The following is a 22,771-nucleotide window of genomic DNA, read 5'->3' as shown; positions in this document are numbered from 1 at the left end:
CTGGGGCCTGAAGAAGCAAGTAGAGGGAGCGATTTCTAGTGGCCCAGGAGGGAGGGGTCTGAGGAATAAATATCCCAATCTTGCTCTTATTCCAGCCTCTAATCTGGTTGAACTCAACTGGAAGCCAGAGGACAAGGCAGGCCAGATGGTACGTGCCCTGCAGGTCAGTGATCAGGGCTCAGAGAGGGCAGAGAAGGCTGGAGAGAGATTTGGAGGGCAGACACTGTCTCTTGGTTCATTTATTTAATGCTATTTCCTTCTCTCGGTGCATTCTTCTGTGAAAAAGCCGCCAGTCTTTTACCTCCTGCTCAGATTCTGTCCATTCCATGAAGCTTTCATTGATTATTCCTACTCTTGCCAGAACACCCAAGGCATTCCACTCATATTGATTACACTGCACTTTGCTTCTGCTAGTTAGAGCTAAACTGGAATATCAACGCAGGTTTTTGGAAGCCAAACCGAACTCCCCTTCCACTCATCCAGAGTTGCTGTAGGTGTTGGAAAATAATGGTAGCCCATTTCTTACAATTGTTCCTGAGAAGTTGACCAGAGACATCAGTACTATACTCTTGGTAGACTGCAGAGGTTTCCTGCCTAGACCATCCCAGGGGGTGCCCAGATACTTCATACGTGTCTGGGGGGCACCAGTCTCCAAAAACACCAAGAGGTTTCAATCTCTGTGGGAAAATAAATGCATCAAAATGCCAACTAGTAACTGAGGGACAACAAAAAAGTTGGAAGAAGGGCAAGATAAGTAACAAGACTTGTAGAATCATCCTGGGCTGGTGGAACTAGAGAAGCTGGGATGTGGGCCATGGCTAAGATAGGAAACAAGAAAGGGCATTTAAGAGGGCACAATAGAGGCAGGAAGAGGGACGAACGTGTATTCCATTCCACTAGATTGTAAGCTCTGTCAGCACAAGGACTTATGTGACACGTTCACTGTTTGTTTTTTCCCCCAGCACCTAGGACAGCTCATGACCCAGTGAAGCATCTCAGTAAGAGTTTTAGTTTGTTTGGGCTGCTGTAACAAATACCACAGACTTGGTGGCTTATAAAAAACAGACTTTTACTTCTCACGGTTCTGGGGGCTGGAAGTCCAAGATCAAGGTGCCAGCATGGTTGGTGAGGGCCTTCTTCCCAGCTGATGGTTGATGCCTTTCCCCTGTGTCCTCACATAGTAGGAGGGGCTCAAGGTCTCTCTTAACCCTCTTTACATGGCACTCATACACTCACAAGGGCTCCAGCCTCATGACCTGATCACCCCCAACAGATCCACCTACTAATACCATCACCTTTGGGGGTTAGGCTTGCAATATATGAATTTTGGGGAGACACAGACTTTCAGACTGTGGAATGAATTAATGGATTGATGGATTTATTCAACACCTTTATATGTCAGATGTGTACATATGAATGGAGGTAACACTGTATTTATTTAAAAACTGTATTGGGTGTGGAGGAAAACACAAAGCACTAGGACCCATCTTCACTCAAGCCAGACAGAGATACGCACCTCTGACAACGCATAACATTCCAGTATTTACTCAGTCAAATTTTTAAAACATTTTCTGCAATATTGTCTTTTTATTGTATTGTTTCCATTACCATTTATTCCCCTTATACCCCCTCCCACCCCAGCCATCATCACACTTGTCTATGAGCCCTTTTTTCTTTTTGTTTGATCCCTACCCCTGCTCCTTAGCTGCCATCCTTCTATCTATGAGTCTGTCTCTATGTTACTTAGTTCAATTTGTTCATTAGATTCCACGTATGAGTGAAATCATATGGTATTTGTGTTTCTCTCACTGGCGTATTTTACTTAGCATAACGTCCTCTAGGTCCATTCATACTGTCACAAAGGGTAACATTTTCTTCATTTTTTATGGCTCAGTAGAATTCCATTGTGTAAATGTCCCATGGTTGTTTTATCCACTCGCGCTGCTTCCGTATCTTGGGGATTGTAAATGATGCTGCAATGAACATAGGGATGGGGTGCTTATGTTCTTCCAAATTAGTGTTTTGGGTTTCTTTGGATATATTCCCAGAAATGGGTTCTCTGGGTCAAAAGGCAGGTCCATTTTTAATCCTTTGAGGTATCTCCATACTGCTTTCCACAGTGGCTGCTCCAGTCTGCATTTCTACCAACACTGCAAGGGTTCCCCTTTCTGCACATCCTCACCAGCACTTGTTTGTTGATTTATTGATGACAGCCACTCCAACAGGTATGAGATGATATTTCATTGTGGTTTTAATTTGCATTTCTCTGATGATTAGTGACATTGAAGATCTTCTATGTTTATAGGCCATCTGCATGTCCTCTTTGGAGAAGTGTCTATTCAGGTCCTTTGCCCATTTTTTAAATGGGCTATTTGATTTTTTGGTGTTGAGTTTTGTAAGTTCTTTATACATTTTGAATATCAACCCCTTATCAGAAATATTGGTGAGTATGTTCTCCCTTTCTGTGGGTTGTCTTTTTGTTTTGTTGATGTTTTCCTTTGCTGTGAAAAAACTTTTTAGTTTGATGTAGTCCCATTTGTTTGTTTTTTTCTCTTGTTTCCCTTGCCTGGGGAGATATATTAGATAAAATGTTGCCCCAAGTAATGTCTGAGAATTTGCTGCTATGTTTTCTTCTATGGTTTTTATGGTTTCAGGCCTAACATTTAAATTTTTAATCCATTTTGAATTTACCATTCTAATATTTAAATTAGAACTTCTAATATTAAAAAAACCTTTTTCTTGAAATTCGGCTCACCTTATTGTTTTTTTTAAATTTATTTTTATTTTTATTTATCTTTAGAGAGAGGAAGGAAGGGCGAAAGAGGGGGAGAGAAACATTGATGTAAGAGAGAAACATTGATTGGTTGCCCCTTTCACATCTCCACCTGGGGAGCTGGCCTGCAACCTGGGCATGTGCCCTGACTAGGAATTGAACCAGTGACCTTTAAGTTGGCAGGCCAATGCTCAATCCATAGAACCACACCAGCCAGGGTGGCTCACCTTTTTCTTGACCTACATCATCCATAGCTGAGAGGCTCTGCTATTCATCCCTTAGCACCTAAAGCTGATAGGCTGGGCATGGCACCAGGACTGGGCTGGGGAAATTTCTGTCCATCAGCATGGGTCCTTGTGTGTGGTAGGTGCTCAGTGAATGCTTGTGGAAGCATTCTTAGATACAGCAGAATCGCGACCATGCAGGTTTCAGGTAACTCTGTTCTTTCTGTAATCACACACACACACACACACACACACACACACACACACACACACATTTAGCATAGCTAAATGTAATTTAATTCATGTAGGGAATAACTCTGTAAATAAAAATATAGCTTAGATTATGTTTCTTGGTTTTTGGTTCTGCAAATTTAGCTACTATATGATTGAGACAAGTATAGTGTAGGTATAAACCTTGAATTTGCATGTATATTTATATCCTGTAGAAGAGTCTCTTCTTAAACACCTTTCTGAGTGCTTCTGGCTGGTGACGCTTGCCCTTTATCAAAGTTAAAGAGTAAAGACATGTGAAAACTTTCCTCAGTGGAGAAGCTACCTAAAGTTTCAGGACAGCAGGTGATAGAGTAGGACAAAGGCAGACCAGGTGCTGTGTTCTTTCAGAATAATTGTTTCATTAAAAATCATACTCTAGCTATGTTATTTAGCTACAAGAATTTAGCCCACTTACCTACATAATTTTAATGTTGTACAATAATATGTAATTAAATTTCTTAAAATGCCACCTGACAGATCACTGGATATGTAAGGAGAAGAGCAGGGCAGAACTGTGTTAAGCATGTATGATCTTCCATCCGGACAGTCAGTGAATGCGTGTTAAGGTGGGTTATTACAATGTACCTGGGCTTTGTTTTAATTAGGTGTGGTGAGGCCAACACATGGGGAGATGACCGCCGTGAAGGGAGACCTTTTCCTTACAGTTACCTAGGAACAGGAGGCATCGCACACCGCACAGGGCTGGCTGCACAGGGAAGTACTCAGGTTGGTCAGGAGGCAGAAAATTTGAGGGGAAAGCATGGACAAAAACGTATATGTGGTTTCTGTGAGGCAGGGGGAACAAGCTGACCAGGTTTGGGATGGGCCGATCTGTAGGATTTTCATGTGCTCTGGGGTGTAGGGGCTGCCCTTGTGGTCTGGTGTCGCCTTGGGTTGATGAGGGCAAAGGAGTGCCCCTTCTAGAGTGTGATGGCCAGGCAGACCAGGTGGGTCTCGTATGGGCTCTGGGTTGGTTATCAGAAACACACTCCCAGACAAGAGGCTTACTGTTTTCAGGAACTAGCTAATCCTGGGAGGGGCAGTATTTTCTAATTTTGATTTTTTTAATTCATTTTTTAAATTAAATTTATTGGGGTGACATTGGTTAGTAAAATTATATAGGTTTCAAGTGTGCAATTCTATAGTACACCATCTGTACACTGCATTGTGTGCTCACCAGCCAAAGTCGGATCTCCGTCCGTCACCATGTGTTTGACCCTCTTTACCCTTTCTAACTCCATTTCCCTCTGGTAACCACCCTGCTGTTATCCACGTCTTTGTGAGTTTTCCTTCATTTTTGCCTGTTCATTTGTTCCTTATAGTTTTGTATCCCATGTATGAGTGAAATCATATGTTTCTTGACTTTTTCTGACTTATTTTGCTTAGATTAATATTCTACAGATGCATCCATGTTGTCCCAAATGGCAGTATTTCTTAGTGGTCGAGTGGTATTTCATGGTATATATGTACCACCTCTTCTTTATCCAGTCCTCTGTTGAAGGACACTTGGGTTGGTTCCATGTCTTGACCACTGTGAATAATGCTGCAGTGAACATAGGGAGGCATATATCTTCGTGAAGAAATGTTTTCAAAATTTTCAGGTACTACCCAGAAGAGGGGTTGCTGCAAATTTATTGATTTTATGAGCTCATGGTAACTCCATTCTTAATTTTTTGAGGAACGCCATGCTGTTTTCCATGGTGGCTGTGCCGGTTTACATTCCCACCAGCAGCGAAGGCGGGTTCCTCTTTCTCCACGACCTCTCCAACACTTGTTGTTTATTACTTGTCCTGTTGGTAACAGCTGTTATAACAGGTGTGAGGTGGTATCTCATTGTAGTTTTGATTTGCATGAGAGGGGCAGTTTTGTTAGGACTAACAAAGCCCCATAATGTCAGTCATAAAATATGGAAAATTTAAAAACTAAAAAACTGTTGTCTAAGCCAGTGCCACAAACATGATGGCTTACTTTACTTGCATGTACTTCAGACTCAGATGAGATTATGTTTAGGGACCGTAGCATTTATGGCACAATGTTTGGCATTTTCTTGTCATCCAAAGTGGTATGGATTGGTCACAGAAACTGTTTCTTTCCTGAGCTTTTCCCAGATTTGGACCTGTCCTTTTATAGTTTAAGTCAGAGGGTATGGTGGCTCATTCTTTGTGTCCAGTCATTTGGTTGCACGGTATTCTGGGTGTGTTCGTGAGGGTGTTGCCGGAGGAATTGGCAGCCTGCGTGACCCAGATTTGGCCACCCCAGCCACCCCACCCACTGTGGGTAGCTTCTTCCAATCAGTTGAAAGTCCAAACAAATAGGCTGACCCTCCCACGAATCCTTTCTGCCTAACTGGGTTTTCTCTTGTCTTCTCACTTGAACTGCAGTGTCCGCTCTGCCTGGGACTTGAGCCTGCTGACCTTCGGACTGAAACTACACTGTTTGCTCTCCTGGGTCTCTACCTTGCTGATTGCTGGCTTGAGACTTGTCAGCCTCTATAACTGCGTGAGTCAGTTCCTGGGAGTGTCCTCTATGTAACAGGGAAAGTGGTGATGTTTGCTTTGGTTCCCTCATTCCTTCTCTTCCAGCCCCTCCAGCTGAATCCTGGTTTTGTCCTTTATTGGCTGTGTGGCCTTGAGGATATAACCAGTTTCCTGGAGCTTTTTTCCCCCCAGTTGTAAGATGCGGATGATGCTCTTACCTCGAGCACCTAGCATGGGGCCCGGCACATAGGAAGCTGCTGTAGGGCTGTGATGAGCCAGTTTCACAGTAGGAATCAGGACCTAGCTTCAGACTGTCCGAAGTAGCCATGTTGTCCTGGGCAGGGGTGGGGGACTGACAGAACTTGGGACTGGTTGAAGGAGGGCACCACTAGTTCAGCTTGTCCCAGAGAGGTGGCCAGAGTGCCCCAGAGGAGAGTTGTAGGCACTAGAGGTGGATTTACTCAGAAGCAAATGAAGTTTCCTTCAAGGCCTCCCTCTTGCACAGGCCGGGGTGGGTGCAGGGAGTTCTGAAGTGATCCAGGAGAGGAGGGTTAGCCCGGCTGTAACCAGGAAGCATTTTTATGCTTGTGTGTATTTCTGGTAACTTTCCTAAAAGAGATCTCAGAATAAAGAATCCCAACTCTCCAAGGATTCAGACATTTATTGTGATTTTTCCCATTCAAAATTAATAGTAACTATTATATTTAATTTCATATTTATAATTTTGATTCCCTACATTGTATAGGTTTTAATGCCCTTTAAACCTGAATCTGCCCCTGCCTGGAGGCCTGCCCCTCTGGGAGATGGTGGGCGGGCCCCGTGGTGTAGCACTTCTGTCCTGCCTGCCCAGCAAAGAGGCCAGAGGGAGCTGGGAGAAGGTGCAGACTGGGAGCTTCTTTGCTTCTGAATTGCTAGCTCCTGCTGATGCCTGCATTGTTGCTCCAAAGGGCATTCAGACTGCTCACTCATTGCATGACCTTCAGAAGATCACCTTTCTTCTTCCAGCCTCAGTTTCCCCACTCGTAAAGTGGTGGCGTTCATACCTTTAATGCGGGTTCTGTGAATTGTAGAGCTACAGAGCTATACACATAGGGGGAAGTCATTATAATTTTGATGCTATTACATGTATTTCTGTTATCTTGCTATTACTTGAAATATGCCCAGGTCTTAATATTTCAGTGACTAAAGAGTGAAGCCAGTGTCCACTCTGATACTCTGATTTTTGTTTAGACTAGGGCCTGGAGCCATTGGCCAGTGATGTCAGTGGGAGGTGCCCGGCAGGTTGTCTCCTCTTTCAATCAGCAGGCATTACACTTCTCCAGTAAGACTACAGGGCCTGGAGCCATTGATACACACACACATGTACACATATATACACATATATACATATTCACAGTTCCAAAGTGGGATGTTAAGTAATTCCAGTTACTCATTACTGCCCTGTGTTGTTTGTCGTCTTTGGCACAGCACCACACCCCACCTTTTCCGCAGACAACGTTAGAGTATTGTTCTGGTTTTTCTGATCTGGAAGTTAAGCGGCTTTACATCATTAGAATGAGAGTGTTCTTGAGATTTTCAGGAGTCTTGAAACTTGGAACATTTTCCCTCACACATTTTTTGGTGTGTTTTTGAAATTGTCTCTACTATGCAAATGAATTTTGACTACAAAGGCCAGGTATTCTGCTTGATGGCTGTTATTAAAGAGGATAAAACTGTTTTGGGAGGATTTGGTGTTTATAAATACCGATTCCAGAGATGAGCGTGGGTAACAGCTGAAATGAAAGTTACCTGCTTGTCTGAGTGCAGGAAATATTTACGTAAATGCTTCCTCTTTCAGAGGACGAGCCATGGGGTGTTAGGCTGCAAGGGAAGTTGAGGCCGAATAACCTCACGTGGAGAGGGAGGAAATTAGCAACTTAGCCCGGCCTCCCTCTAGAGCACTGTTTTAATACATGGTGTTAGGACCGCGAAAAAATGGTGCCCCTTTTCTGGGAAGTCAGGAGTGTCGCCGGGATTCTGGCATTCTGTGGGTATTTTTGAAAAGCAGATGTGACGACTTCCTACTCACCATAAAATATCTTTCCTACTCACCATAAAATATCTTTTTCCTTTCCTGCCAAACAGCAGCATCCTAATTGGGGATCTCCTCCACTCCTCAACCATAAAACAAAATCAAATCGAGTGATTTAAAAAATTTAAAACAGTACAGTTCATCAAAGAAAACTTGAGAAAAGCACGAAGATGTGAATTACAGTTATACTAATACATTGCTAATATTTAGGTGTCAGTACCATGAAAAATGATTTTTCTCTTTTCTGGGAAGTGTGGAAAAATATATCTTTAAAAAAATTTAACCTTGTCACATTATCGCTGTGTTGTTGTTGGTAAAGATCACGGAGATAGCAGAGTGTAGTGATTTAAAGAAGGTTCTGGCACCAGAGTGCCTGAGTTCAAATCACCGTCTATCATCTGTAAAATGGGGACAATAATGGCAGCCTACTTACAAGTTAAATGCTTATATAAAGGACTTAATATATGTTAGTTATTATTATCAATGTATTTTATTTTGAGAGTATCATGCTAAGAGAAGTGTCAGTGAAAAAGTCTAAGAATCATAGGATTGCACTCAGATGTGGGATGTAAAACTGACGCAGACACAGGTAACAGTACCCGTGGTCGCCAGAGGGTTGGGGGTAGGGGTCAGTGCGGGGTCAAGGGGGCCACATACATGGTGACAGAAGATGGTTTGACTTTGGGTGGTGGGCACATAATTCAGTGTACAGATCATGTATCATAGAATTGCACACTTGAAGCCAACATAATCTTATTAACCAGTGTCACTCTAATAAATTTAATTAAAAGAGGAAAAAATGATCATTGCAACATTAATGTATGTATATGGTAGAAATTTCATACAATACAGAAAAGCATAAGAATCAAAATTACCCATTATTCTAAAACCTAGAGAAAACCACTCAGCCAGGGTTAACATTTTGCCGTCTTTTTTAGTGCATTTTCTCTTACCATAGTCGAGCTCAATTTCTCATATCGTATTCCAATTTGCATACTGATCACAACATGAGCACTTTGTGTGCTCTTTGCAAATATGATTTGGAAGGACCTATATAGTCTTTTATAATCATCTTGTGTAAACATATTTTATTTAAGCTTTCCCCAAAGTTCTGACATTCAGACTGCCATCCCTGCCCTCCCTCCAGCCCCCCATATTAAATTGAAGTAATCATAAATTAATCTTGGTTGAAATAGTCTGGGACCTGACCTTTCCCCAGCCAGGGTAGAGTTTTTTCTGTGACCTGGATCCAATCCAATCTACAAACCAGTTAACCAGGGGTTGATCCTGCATTATGAATGAATATGTGAGATACATCTTTAAAGGTTTGTCTTCTTCAGTATTAGAGGTTATTTCTTAGACCAGAGTCCCAGACATGGAAATACAGGGTCAAAGGATGATAAATGTTATTTTCTAAAAGGGTCTTACAGATCTGAAGCTTGCAGCAGCAGTGTCTGAACCTGCCTCACTTTCTGTGGGTCCCCAAATCGCTGGGTCACTTCTCAGATCTGAAACGCTGGTCAAGGTGCCAATGCACTGGAACCAAGTTCATCCTCATTAAAGTCAGCTCTCTGGCTCCTCCTCACTTCCTCTTGTTTCTCCCTTCTCCAGGGCCTTTCCTTCTTCCTGTCAGAGCCCTTTTCCCTCTCAGCATTCTCCAATCCCCTTAGGTAGCTTTTCTCTTCTCCAGTTTTGAGGGAAGATGGTATAACTAAATCACTCCCATTAAAAAGTTAGTGATCTGAGCAGATAGAAGTGTTAACCCCAGCTGCGTCCTTGCATTTGAATAAGGGGTTCCTGGAACAGTTTGTTGAACCCGAAGAAGTGAACCTGATGTAGGAATTTGGGGCATGGTAATACCCAGGGAAGGAGATATTTTGGATCTGGGCCCTTCCAGTTCTTCAAGTAGATGGTACCCAAGACATCAGGCCAGTTCTGTGGGTGGGAAGAAGCCAAGGCCTGTGTCTGAGAAACCTTCATTTCCTCACTGCCTTAACATTCAGAGCAGACATGCCTTTTTCTAAAGGTTAAGTGTGTCTCCCTGAGAAACTATTAAGGGGAAATTGTTTATTGGTTGTATATAATAAAAGACTGGTCAGCAGCACGTGTAGATTCTTCACATAAAATATAATTTTATGATACCAGGCAGGACTCTTTTTACGGCCTTTTTATCATCTGGTTGAAATTGCCAAAGGGGTGAAGGGCCTTTGCTTGTGTGTCTGTAGCCCATGAGTTGATGAAATGGCGTGTCCCCAAGCAAGCAGAGTCAGGAGGCTCTGAGTGGGGCCCAGGCCCTGACTTCCTTGGTGTGAACTCTGACTGAAGAGGGTGGGTTTCCTGCTGGACTATTTCCATTTCAGCAAGGTCTCGGGGGCCGCATGCCAAGGACATGTACAGGTGTCAATCTGCAGACTCCCACGTCTTTGGTGGACTGAAAAGACAGAGAGAGTTGAGGTGTGTGTTCGAGAGGAGAATGGGTGACAGCTGGAGGCAACCACAGGATGCCCCAGAACTTTTGGATGGACAAGGATGAGTACAGACAAACTATTGGAACTTAAAAGATGTGGCTTACTGGGTTCAGACAAAGTCCTAGATGCCCTAAAAGAAGGAGGAAGGGGACAAATGGAAGCTTAGGCTGTGGTTCGTTACCAATCTGTGCTGCCAGGAGACTTGGGCACCAGGCCAGCTGGGGAGGAGGTCTTGAGGAGAGATTGTGGGGCTGGGTGCCAGCCCCCTTCCTCCGGAAAAAGTGCTTTGGTCACGTAGTGGTCCCTTCCTCACTCATAGCCTTGTCTGTTCCTTTCTAGCTGGATCTAGTGTGAAGATGACCCCGCTGGTCGCTGCGGTGTCCGGCCCCCGAGCCCGGCTCCTCACCTGCTTTCTCAGGCTGGGTGCTCAGCAGGCCAGCTCACTTCAGCTGCACACAGGGGCCGGCCTCGCAGCCACGAACCACTATGAGGTGCTCGTGCTGGGTGGGGGCAGTGGAGGGATCACCATGGCCTCCCGTATGAAGAGGAGAGTGGGTGCAGAGAATGTGGCCGTTGTGGAACCCAGTGAGGTACATCTGCATCTTCTGAGTATGTGTGTGCGCACACGGGCCTGTGTGTGCTAGGGGCGGGGTGGCTGTCAGGTGCTGGGCTGTCAAGTCCCCAGGTTAGTGCTTTTGGGCACAAAAATCAGTCCAAAAGGACTGGAGAAGGCAGAGGGAGGGAAAGAGGACAGATCTCTTGGCTTTTTATATTCTCTAGGTGAATTTCTTAGGCCTGCGTAACAGATCACTGCAAACTGAGTATCTTAAAACAAGAGATACTTATTCTCTCACAGTTCTCTTAATTTGATTACATCTGCCAAGACCCTATTTCCAAATAAGGTCACATTCATAGGTACCAGGTTTAGGGCTTCAGCATAACAGTCCACGAGGCCCTCTGCCTTCAACATCATGTCCAGAGGAGAACCGAGGGTCCTTGCACTGTGCTACCTCTGGTCCAGTCTGGAGAAAGGGTGTTGAGTGCAGGGACAGGGAGGCCTCTGGGATGGTATCAGTGGGTTTCAGGAATTTAAATACAAGGAATTATAAACAGGTTATAAGGCAGAAAAAGGCAGTGAACACCAGGAGGGAAGTTGGGAAATGTTTGTATGTAAGGCACTATTTCATGAAAAACATTTAAAAATTGTCCAAAAGCAACAGATAAATATTCAAGATTTTTGATTGTTTGTCTAGGTTTCCTAAGGAACCAGGAATGCACCAGATGGGAACTGTTTCCTTTTGGTGTGTGTGGGAGGAGGAGTAAAATGGATGTGGTGCCTGTTTGGTGGGGAGGGGCGGGCAGGAAAGGCGCACTGCTTTCCAAGAAGTCTCTCCCATACCGGGGCTGCCCGGCTTTGATGCAGGCCCTGGCTGGCGTGCTGCCATCTGAGAGGAGACCAGAGGGTGCTGTCTGTTATTTTCCTCCTTAAAGTGACTAGTTCAGGGACGACATTTTAAATGACAGTGGTCTGAGAGCTATGTCCGTTGGCCTTTGTAGCTAACCCATAGATAGAGGCTGCTCTCTGTAATGAGACAGTGGCTGGACACAGTTCAGGATGCCAGGGCACGTCCGGTTTGCCCCTTGTCTCGAAAGAGCTGCCAGTGGCTCACGCGGTTGGCACTTCCTCTCCTGTGTCTGGTTCAGGGATTGCTGGGGCTGATGCTTATTTGTAGTGTAAAAAAAAAAAAATCCAAGCTTGTGTTTTTATTCCTTTTTCTGTCCAAGGTGGACTTGAAATCATTGAGGTCTCCTGCCTGGAGACCTCTGTTCTGTCCTTTGGGATCATGTCCATTAGTAGCAATGGGGAGATTGCAAAGCTATTCTCAGTTCACTCCTCCACTGGCAATTCTGCCCAGCCAAGGCTGAGGTGCTGGGCAGCGCTGAGAACTCTGGGTCCCCAGTGCACTCCATCAGTGAACTGGGATTCTCAGTGCCATTGAACTAGCTCCCCTTAGCCCCTTCACAACTACCTTGGTTCCTGAGTAGATCATCTGAAGCAAGAAGACTTCAGAAAACAGTGGGAGTTTGGGCATATGTTGAATTATGGGGTAGCATCTGGCGCCTCCAGGCTTTGGGTGTAAACCTTCTGGGAAAGGAGAAGGGGGCTACCAGGGCTGATGGGGAGTGTCTGTGCCTTCCACAGGCTTGGCACACACGGTTGGAAGTTAATGAGGTTTTGAGGATTCCCAGAGTGGCCGTAAACTTTTCAGACTTGCCAGAGTCCCCATGAACTTCTGAGGAGCCATATTTAGGCTACCGGCCTTACTTTTTCTTTATATCTGTGCACATAAATGTATCCATAATGTGGGTATATATACATGTATATATAACATGTTAAGCCCCAAAGTGATGATCTTGGTAGAATCTTTGTAGGTGACTACCCTTCACAGTTTAACAGACTAGGAGACACTAATGACAGGTGGGTGGGGAAGGCTCACCTGGCGACTTTCTGTGTGATCCTCCGGGGGTCAGGAGGGAGCAGTCGAGAGTCTGGCACATGCATCTTTAGCTCTGACACTTTGTCAGCCTCAAGTTGAAAGGAATCTCCAAATGCTTTGTTTCTCAGAGACATTTCTACCAGCCCATCTGGACGCTGGTGGGTGCCGGCGCCAAACAGTTGTCCTCGTCTGGCCGTCCCACGGCGAGTGTGATTCCGTCTGGTGTGGAGTGGATCAAAGCTCGAGTGGTTGAGCTGAACCCAGACAAGAACTGCATCCGCACAGACAACGGCAAGGAGGTAACCACTGGATCCTTCGGCTTTGGTTAATCTGAGGGCTTGTGTGAAACGCACTGCTGTTATCAAACTGAACAGCTTCATGGTGGGAGGGTGGTATTTATACGTGTGTGCATGTGTGTGTGAGTTAAATACTGCACAAGATGGGAGGGGTGTGGTGAATGGGAGATGGGATAGACAGAAGGACCGAGTGATGTGGAATTTTATGAATGAACAACGAAGACAAGTATTTGCGCATACCCACTGTTTGCCCTATTGCTTGGTACAGTATCTTGCATTGGAATGTTTACTGAACAAATAACACTGTTACATGTTAAAATGGGAGACACCTTCCTCCTTTTTCCTTTGAAGCTGCCAGCTTTTCTACCTTATAGCTGGCTTCCCAGAGGAGGGGGATGTTTGAATATATCCATTCCAGTCACACTGAGGGGCACTCTGCCAGAGTCATGAGGGAACAGTGTGACTGAGGTTTGTGCCAGGGCTAAGGAGAATTGTGGTTGCTGGAGCTTGAGGCTCGTAATGGATCAGCACCATTTGGAAGTCTCTGCTACCCCCACCACCCAGGGATCAAAGCTTTTCAGACACTGCTGCCCCTGTGTTTGACCGGGGGCTTGAGAACAGGATGGTGAGACCACAGGCTCAGAAGCCATCTGCAGCATCATGGCCCCTCATCTGCCGCTGAGCCGAGGACAGCAGCAGGCAGCTGTCATGCTGTACCCTGCCTGTTCCAGCCTCCCATGGTTCTTGGGGCCCTGGGGTGATACTGGCCTTAATATCCTTCCTGCTTGCTCTCCAAATTGGGCACTCTGTCATTTAAACAGAACTGTAGAATTTGAGAGTTGGTAGGAACTGAAAGGGTTTCAAGTCCAACCCCTTGGCAGGAACTCACTGGCTGCAGGCATTTTTAACCTTTCCTTGGGTCATGGATCTTTTGAGAACCCGATAAAAGCCTGCTCTAGAAAAATTCACTTATGCAACAAATTTTGCATTTAATTTCATAGAGTTTAGGGATTCTATGTAGCTTTTCCCTGAACCCAGGTCAAGATTCCATGCCTGCTTTCTGGCCTCCCTCCTTTCCTTTCCTTTCCTTTCCTTTCCTTTCCTTTCCTTTCCTTTCCTTTCCTTTCCTTTCCTTTCCTTTCCTTTCCTTTCCTTTCCTTTCCTTTCCTTTCCTTTCCTTTCCTTTCCTTTCCTTTCCTTTCCTTTCCTTTCCTTTCCTTTCCTTTCCTTTCCTTTCCTTTCCTTTCCTTTCCTTTCCTTTCCTTTCCTTTCCTTCCAATATTTATTAAGCATCTACTATAAGCTAGGCAAATTCTAGGGAATATATAAGTGAACAAAACGGATAAAACTCCTTACTGTCCTGGATTTTACAGTCTAATGTAGGAGGACATACAATAATAGACATATTAAATAAATTATATAGGGTGTTGGAAGGTGATGAACATTAATGAAAAAATAAAAATAATAGAGCCAACTAATTGGCATTGGGATACATGGGGGGAGAGGGTTCAATTGAAAATGGGTTGGTATTTACGTGTCCTGGGGTCAGGGACTTCTCTGGTGTTATCCTTCTTCATTTTTTTTAGACATTTTTTTTTGAAAGTTATACGAAAAGTTTTGTCTTTAAAGGGTCAGAATCCACCTTCCTGTAACTTTTCCCTGTTCTTTCCTGGGCCTGCAGGCGGTTATTGGACTTAATATCTTTCCCATTCCTTATTCTTCCTGTAGTGTGGGAGAGAATGTCTTGTGTGCATGGAGAAACCCTTGCACTATTCAAAGATGGTTCTTATTATAGTCTATGTCAGTCTTTCCCTGCAGGCAGACTTGTCCCCCTGCCCCCACTTTTCTCAACCTTTCCTCATATTTCATGGTCTTCTTTTCCCTCACCACGTTCTTTATCCTGCTTTAGACGTCATCGTACTGGTTAGTGCCTCCATGAAAGAGGTGCCTGGAAGAGTAAGCAACTCCACGCCCCAGCCCAGAATAGCCTGGCACCATTCCCTGTACAGTCAGAGACAGCCTAAGTTAGCGTTCGCCTTTTTAGCAGCAGTTATCACAGTGCTGATTCATGCTGGGCTTGTGGTCAATTCAAGCCTCTGGGTGTTTTTTTCCCATGATCCACTGCCAAGTCCGGCTTCCCTCATCCTGTTACAGAACTGCCCATGCTGTTCTAAAACAGTTATGGGGTTTGATTGCCTGTCACCAAGAAGCGTGACTCCCAGTGCAAGAGTTTGGTGAAAAAGGAAAGGGGTTGTTTATTTATTTAAAGGTTATACAGATTTAGAATTTCGGCAGATTTCTGCCATAAGGTCTTGTTCCCTTTAAAAACACCCCAAAGTACTCAGTCCTGCCTCCCTTTGCCAAACCAGGCCAGTTTCAGAACACAATGGTCAGAGGTACTGTCTTTCAGAAAAGCTGAAGTCTCCAACCCAGCAGTCCCGGTCACGGTTCAGCTCCAAGCATCTCTCACAAATCAGGGTGGTTGAGCAGGCCCCCACTGCACCACCAGCTCGGGTGACTCTGAACTTCTGGCTTTCAGACCTCCTCTCTCTTATTCCAGACTACGTGGCTCTCCTTTTTCACTGCAGACCTCGTGGCTTTTCCCCTTACACACCAGACCTCGTGGCTGACCCGCTTCTCTTTCAGCCTGCCCTCATTTAAAGTGCTGGGCCCAGAACTTCCTACGTGATCTCATATCCAGCCCCTCCTATGATGTGTTAGTGTCTGCCAATTTTGCCAGTTCCTCAATATCTTTCACCTTCTTTTGGCTGCCATCTTTAGTCAGGGCAAAAGTTCCCAGAGATACATGGACATGGTGGGTGGGCATCCACCCCCTGCCTCTCTCGCAGGTGCTATATTCTGGCTACATCACAAGTCTGAACGTTCTCAGTCAGGTACACAATTTGTTGTGGTAGCCCTCTTCCCTTCAGGAAGGCATGGCTATTAACTTGCCATTGTTCCCCAGTGTATCTTAAACACCCCATCATCCACTCTCCTCTCCCCAATCAAGGGTTGTGGGGGATATGCCCTGCACCCTGTTACAATCCTAGAATAAATAATATTTAATATATTATTTAATAAAATTTATTTATTTATTTATTTTAAATGAAAATTTTTATATATTATTTTCCCCTGTTGATGAACTTATTTTCCCCAGCATCTCTAGAGAGCAGACTGAATGAAACACAAGATTGTTCTTAATTCTTCAGATCAAGCTTTGGAACTCATTTTTCTGGCCAGTCTGCCGCCAGCTAATGGGGCCAGGAGACTCGTGTCTTATAACCCACAACATTCCTTTGGTACAGCAGTGCCTGCCTCCTTGATCAGACCTCTTTATGTTACAGGAGTAGCTCAGAGCCCTTTGGGGCTGGGTTTGTCCTTAGTTAAACTTCTCTTGAGAAGTCTCATCTTTGAGAATGAGAGGCACTTGTAGGTGTTCTCACTTCAGAGACCTGCTTAGACTTCTCAGGGTTGGACCCTTAAGAAAGCTGTAGAGTTTTGCTTTAGGGCCGGGGAAAGAGTTGGTGCAAGCTGGTGGGACTTTCTTCCACAAGCTTTAAAGCAAAAGTATCCTGTGGTCTTATCCAAAATCTGCATATAACGTCTCGTGGGAGATAGCATCTTGTCAGTTGCATGAAGTATGTTCAAGAAATGTTACTGTTATTATTTTTAAAAGAATAAATGAAAATAAAGAAAAAAAGGAAATAATATATTGAGTATCCACTATGTGCCAACATGGTTCTTAACTAAAAGCAAGTCTGCAGTCTGAATCCCTGTTGCTGCTCTTTTCCCAAATCACCAAGAATCATCCATCCATTCAGTAGATGAGCCTGGAGCTTTGAAATGGATGAGCATCCTGTTTACTAGGTTGTTAGTTACCTTCCCCACCCCTTGTATACAATTAGAATATTTGCCCATATTTAGCCTTCTGGGGAGGCCTGCACTGTTCTCTGCAATTGCTCAAAACTCTCGTCTACAAGTTTTTGCAGTTCCTTAGGGTTTACATCATTTGGCCTGGAAACTTGAACTCATTCAAAGGCTTGAGGCTTTCTTTTTCTTCTTTGCTACCTTAGGGTTTTTTTCTCCCTCGCTGATTTCTTATAATTTTAAGCTTATCTGTTATTACTAATCCTAAGAAAATAATCAATATTATGCTCCAATAGAACCATCAGGCATGCACAAAACAAAGGCTTTTCTTGTTGGCACTGTCCCTATGTTTTACCTGTAGCCCATCACCCCCAGGCCCATGCCACCTCTGACCTCGCATACCTTGCACACTGAACACAGCTCAGTCAGCCTTTAACGGGCCTGGTACACTTTCCTACAGAACAAGGAATTTCAGGGTACCCGCTGTCTATGGATAGGCAAATCATATAGATGATGACGTATGTATTATCTATCTACTTTGATAAGCTGTACTTTCACAAGCAACTAGAATCCACCATCCATCCTTCCATTCATCCAAAAATATCACCAAGTTCCTCACTTCTAGGAATATAAAGAATAAGACGCAACCTTCATCCTCTAGGAGTGTGTGATGTGGTGGGAAAGGGCGTTACTGCTGTATAACTACAAGTGCTGTAAAGCATCATGTGCACTGTGCTAAGGGAGCTGCAGGGAGGGGCCCGCGGGGAGGAAGATTGAGTCATGGGAAGCCCCACTGTGGAGGTGACCGTGGAGCTGGGTCTTCTGGGTGCCGGGGCTGGACCTCTGCAGTGACTTCCTTCTCTTGCTCCCCGGCATGAGCAGAGCACTCTTGCACCTCGGGACCCTGCTCCTTTAACTGTATCTGCACAACTTGTGTCCTGCGCTTCTTTGTTCAGTACAAGAGTGTGGCAGGCATCACCTGATCTTCTTTCTGGGCTCCTGACTTTCGTTGCAATCATTCTCCATCTCTAGTTCCCTTGGCAAGTCCTTTAACTTTGCATCCTTCTTACTGACTTCTTCTGGCCTCAACTTGTCTTCCTCCTGATCTTCAACCCACATTTCCATCATGATGAGTATGGAGACTTTTGCCCTCAGCATGTATAATCACAGTACCCATATTTAAAGAGGGGCCTTTTAAATTGCAAACAGATCATTAAACCATGTCAGATACATTGTACCACATCCTTTTCAATAACCCTCAAAAGAGCAGTTTCTCAGTTATGATATTGATCCATCCACATGACAGTTCAGATTTGATTGGGATTCATGCATTACCCCATAGATTTTTTAAAAAGTTGATAGTTTTTAATATTAGACAATCATTCTCTCCCTCCTCAACACAAAGAACTGTTAACACAAGCATTGCATAAAATGTGTGGCCTCTTTGCCATCCTTCTCTGTTGTCGCAAGCTCTCAAAAGCCAGCAGGTTACACAATGTTTGTGAAGCAGTGAGGTGTGAGAGTGGTGAGTGTGATGACAGACTGGGGCGTGCCTCCCCCTGATGCACACCACCTGCAGCCCCAAGTCATCCACATAGAACAGTGGAAACACTCATTGGCCCCCCCCCCCCCCCCCCAGTCTGGGGCCTGAGTCAGCCCTTGCAGGCCACTTTTGGGTCCTGGTCTAAAATGGCATTGTTCTGTGTTGCAGATCTCCTACAGATATCTTATTATTGCTCTTGGAATCCAGTTGGACTATGAGAAGGTATGTTTCAAACTACTTCTGTGTTCCCTGACCTACTTATGCCAACATCAAACATGGGCTTTAGTGGCTTTATATTCATTTTGACAAGAAAAAGTCCTAAGATATCCTCCTCTCATTTTATTTCTCAGAAGTCCTTTTATGGTTTTAAAAAAGCCTTCTCTAAGAGTCTGTCAATAATATGATCTAGCTGCAAGCTTTAATCATAATTCAACATGCCCATGCCCTAATGGGAATTCATATAAAAGAGCAACTTTTCCTACATGTACAAGAAAACTACCTTTCTGTGTGGGACCGAGTTGGCTGTATTACAGATTAAAATTTCTCTTGAAGGTATGACTTAGATCATGAATTCCTAAGCAGACTTTAAGGGTAGAACACCAGGAGTTAGTTTATCAGGAGCTTTGGGTTTTGTGGTGCAGAGCCTGGGGTTCTTGGTACAAAGTGACCGACAATGTAACGACTACCCTGGAAGTTCCTTCACTCTCCCTTTTCCATGAGCTAGGGAGCTAGAGGCTGCCTGACAATTGTGGAGTTCAAGTTTAGTTTTTTCTAAAGCATCGTGGAGTAAATCGGTAGTTATTATGATTTCCAGGAGTTTGCTGGGAACTCTGGATAAATAGCTGGAGCACAGGAAGCATGGTGATAGCCAGGTCACACGCTCCAGGAATGTGATACAGGGAAGGGCCTCATGCAAGCTGGCTCAGTAAGGGTCTTTGAAGTGTGTTTCTGCATCAAAGCTGAAGTCATGACATGTCCAGGGTGAGGGTGGTGACAGTGTCCTGGGATGTGTTCTGTGAACGTTCAAAGAAGCCACGAGTTGGTATGAAGGTTGTGATGAGTTTGGGTCACGGTGGCATGGCCGTCAGCCTCACATAACGACAAGCTATGGAGTAGACTGTACGGAGAAGGGTGCCAGTTACACCCCGAAGTGCTGACTTTGCAGACACGGCGCGTCCCCAGGGCACGGCCCCCCTGAGAGTCCCGGTGCCTTCTGAGGAGGACTGTTTGAAGAGACCGGTGCCGAGAGTCCTTAGTAGCCTTTTGCAGCAAACCAAGAAACAATACATTTAAATGTAGTCTCTACTATGTACCAGGTACATGCTAGGAAACTACTATTGATTTCTTATTGCTCCTTCAGAGAAAGGTATTTTTGTCTCCACTTAAGAGATGGGGAAACTAAGGCTGCTGTCTTATCTGGTACTCTTTGATTGCAGAGAGTAGGAAACTGCTCAGGTTATTGTAAACAGAAGGGGGATTTATTTGATGAGAATACCAAGGTGTCTGGATCCCTAGGGCAGAAATGTAGGTGGGTCTTCAGAGGACTCGGTCTCTGATCTGGGGTCTGTTTGGCCCCAGGCAGCCTCTCTCTGCTCACAGTCTCTGTCCCTTTCTCCTGCTCACTGGCCTGGCACGTGTGATAAAGTAGTCCACAGCTCCCAGCGTACAGCCTATTCCTGTGCAGCCAACAGGGGTCAGACCTCATCCCTTCCCCTGCCTCCCAGAGAAGCACTAAGATTGGATGAGGGGGCAGTAAACTGCCCTTTATGAACAAGTATCCCACTTTATGGCATCTTTCCCCTTAACAACAGCTTCTTCAGTTAGAGAAGAACACTGAAAGCAGTAGGAGAGCAGCTGTTTAGCTCTTGAATAATTTTGCTTTGGGAACGAGGGAGTATGGAAGTCTTGTGGGCAGGGCCCCAGGCGGTGGGCACGGGCCTCGGTGTCTAGCTCTGTAAGATTCCACGTGGGTCTCTCAACCTTGTTCCAATCCAGTTTCTTCATCTGCCAGTAATGTTTCCTTCCCTCCCTCAGAGGAACAGAGTGAACATCCAATGTTAGCATAGATGTGAAACTGCAGCAACATTAAAAGGGAATGTGATGTTAAAATAATAAATGATTATTGTTGAAACTGCTAACATTACAGCTACTTAAACTGTAGCAGAAGATATGATCAGTAATCAGCAGTAGTTGCTCTTGAATTGAGTGTGATGGGGAGATCACAGGACTCTTTTCTTGAGACCTGATAGGTGTCAGTGACTCTGGAGGTAGTAGCCCTGCATTCTGGAGAACAGCCTGGGGAGGTTCTGGAGGTCCAGCCCATCTTGATGTTGTGTTTTTGAGTGTTTCTGTCCCTTTTACTGGAAGAACTGAGGCTTGAGTCTCTTATCTCAATTTGTGCCATTTTCATTGCACCCTATGAACCTTCTTCCTTTTTTGTTTGGTCACCACAGAACTTTAATTGTTAACAAATATTAAAACCGCAAACGAAGGTCATTTACTAAAGACTGGTTGAATCAGCTTTGGTAAGCCCATACTGTCAAACACGTACCACACCATAACACAGAGCAGGTTACTCTGCAAGTGTGCTCAAATGAAAGCTACTGGAGAAATACTAGTAAGACATTTTTGAAGCATTGCCATTAAGTGTGTGTGGTAGGTGCAAACCTTCTAACATTTAAGACGAGTGCCCAGTTATCTTACCCACTGGAGTATATGTGAGCACTTGTGGAGCACTAACCTGTGCATGTCACTTTTCTGAGCACTTGCACGTGTGTCTCCTTTACTCCTGCCAAGACCCTCTGGCGTTGTTACTTTTGTCCTCTTAACAGACCGTGAACATTTTCAAGCCTCAGTGCCCATTGACTCTCCTTTTAAAACAGATTTCTGGGCTTGTCCCCAAGTTCCTAACTCAGTAGGTCTGGGGTGGGGCCTGAGAATACGTATTTTCAGCAAGTTCCCAGATAGTGCTTGTGCTGCTAATCTGGAGATCACACTTTGAGACCCACTGGCCTAGAGATATTAGTAAGTTTACCAAGGGTTAAAACACTCATAAATGGAAATGCTAGGACTGAGGCCAGGTCTGTGTGAAACTGGACAAGTTGGCATTTGTGCTGCCTGTCACTACCAGAACCAATATGTGGAGACAAGGATTGAGTCTTTATGGGCGCTTTATTTAGATGCCAGGGATCTGAGAAGATGGCAGGTTATGTACCCTAAAAACCACCTGAACATTTCATCTCCAGCTGACCTTTTCATAAGGAGAAGAAAGGGTCAGCAAAGGGTTTGGAAAAAAGGTTAATTGGGTAAGAGTTGCAGTCCAACACTGGTTTTCCCAGTACTTCTTTATCTGCTGATCGACAGTTCTTTAACTGCTCTCATGGATGCTCCCTCTTTGGAACACAGTGGCTTGGCTCATGCATTCCAGGTCTTAGAATAACAGCTTTCCACGTGCATTAATCACCTAAGCCTGTCAACTAGGACTGAAGCTAAAATCTTTAACTCTTGAGTTCCCCTTTCATGTGGGGTGCCCAAATCAATGTTTTTAATGACCTGCCTTTACCAAGAGTTTGGTCTGGTGCAACCTGATGAAGGTAATTTAAGTTTGCTATCATCGACATTGTGGCCGTTGGTTCTGCCTATCCCTCTTCTTCCCAGTAAGGCAGCTGGTTCTCCCAAAAGGAAGTGTGCCTGGATTCTTGTCCTCACTCTCATGGTGGGAAGAGATGTATACAAGTCATGGTCTCAAGGACAGCGAGGCGGAGGGGTCCCTTGGGCTGAGCCCACTCTGCAGCTTGACAGGTGGCTCCAGGTGCTGCAGCCCTGGTCTTAGCAGAGCCTTCACCCCCTGCCTGCTGCATTGTGCGTGAGGCCCGGGGGCTAATAATGGCACCGAAAAGTTGCAAGGTTGTACAAATTGCAAAGAAAAGCCTTTTGTACTTCTGTTGAAACACTTATTTTTACAGTTTACTTCAAATTTTATTCCGTATTGGTTTCAGGTGTACATCTTAGCGGTTAGACAGTCATATACTTTACATAGTGTTTCCTTAGGTATTTCCAGTACCCACCTGGCACCACACATGATCGTCACCATATTATTGATTGTATTCCCTGTGCTACACTTTACATCTGCATGACTATTTGTAATCACCAATTTGTACTGTTTAGTCCCTTCACGTCTTTCACCCAGGCCCCCCACCTGCTCCTCTGGCAACCACCAGCGGCTCTCTGTGTCTAGCAGTCTGTTTCAACTGTTTGCTTGTTTCTTTTGTTCTTTAGGTT

At 44.7% G+C, this 22,771-nt stretch overlaps 1 protein-coding gene across 5 annotated transcripts in view; it reads left to right on the top strand.

Annotated features, from left to right (window-relative positions):
* The window catches only part of SQOR (sulfide quinone oxidoreductase), a 44,914-nt gene that overhangs the window by 5,742 nt on the left and 16,401 nt on the right, over positions 1-22,771 (top strand). Inside the window, exons 2-7 of one of the 5 annotated variants that reach the window (XM_053669979.1) lie at positions 2,121-2,225; positions 3,876-3,996; positions 5,652-5,769; positions 10,626-10,876; positions 12,913-13,083; positions 18,659-18,712. In XM_053669979.1, the coding sequence (XP_053525954.1) occupies positions 10,643-10,876; positions 12,913-13,083; positions 18,659-18,712 (459 nt within the window). In that variant the 5' untranslated portion in view covers positions 2,121-2,225; positions 3,876-3,996; positions 5,652-5,769; positions 10,626-10,642. Of the gene's footprint in view, positions 1-2,120; positions 2,226-3,747; positions 3,837-3,875; positions 3,997-5,651; positions 5,770-10,625; positions 10,877-12,912; positions 13,084-18,658; positions 18,713-22,771 lie in introns of all 5 variants that reach the window. The other 4 variants (XM_053669980.1, XM_037156508.2, XM_037156507.2 and 1 more) reach the window with 4 other exon arrangements.

Source organism: Artibeus jamaicensis, unplaced genomic scaffold (assembly GCF_021234435.1).
Source record: "Artibeus jamaicensis isolate MK-2021 breed Jamaican fruit bat unplaced genomic scaffold, CSHL_Jam_final contig_548, whole genome shotgun sequence".
NCBI lineage: Eukaryota > Metazoa > Chordata > Mammalia > Chiroptera > Phyllostomidae > Artibeus > Artibeus jamaicensis.
The sequence above is the reverse complement of the archived record's forward strand: the minus strand, read 5'-3'. Positions and strand labels throughout refer to the sequence as shown.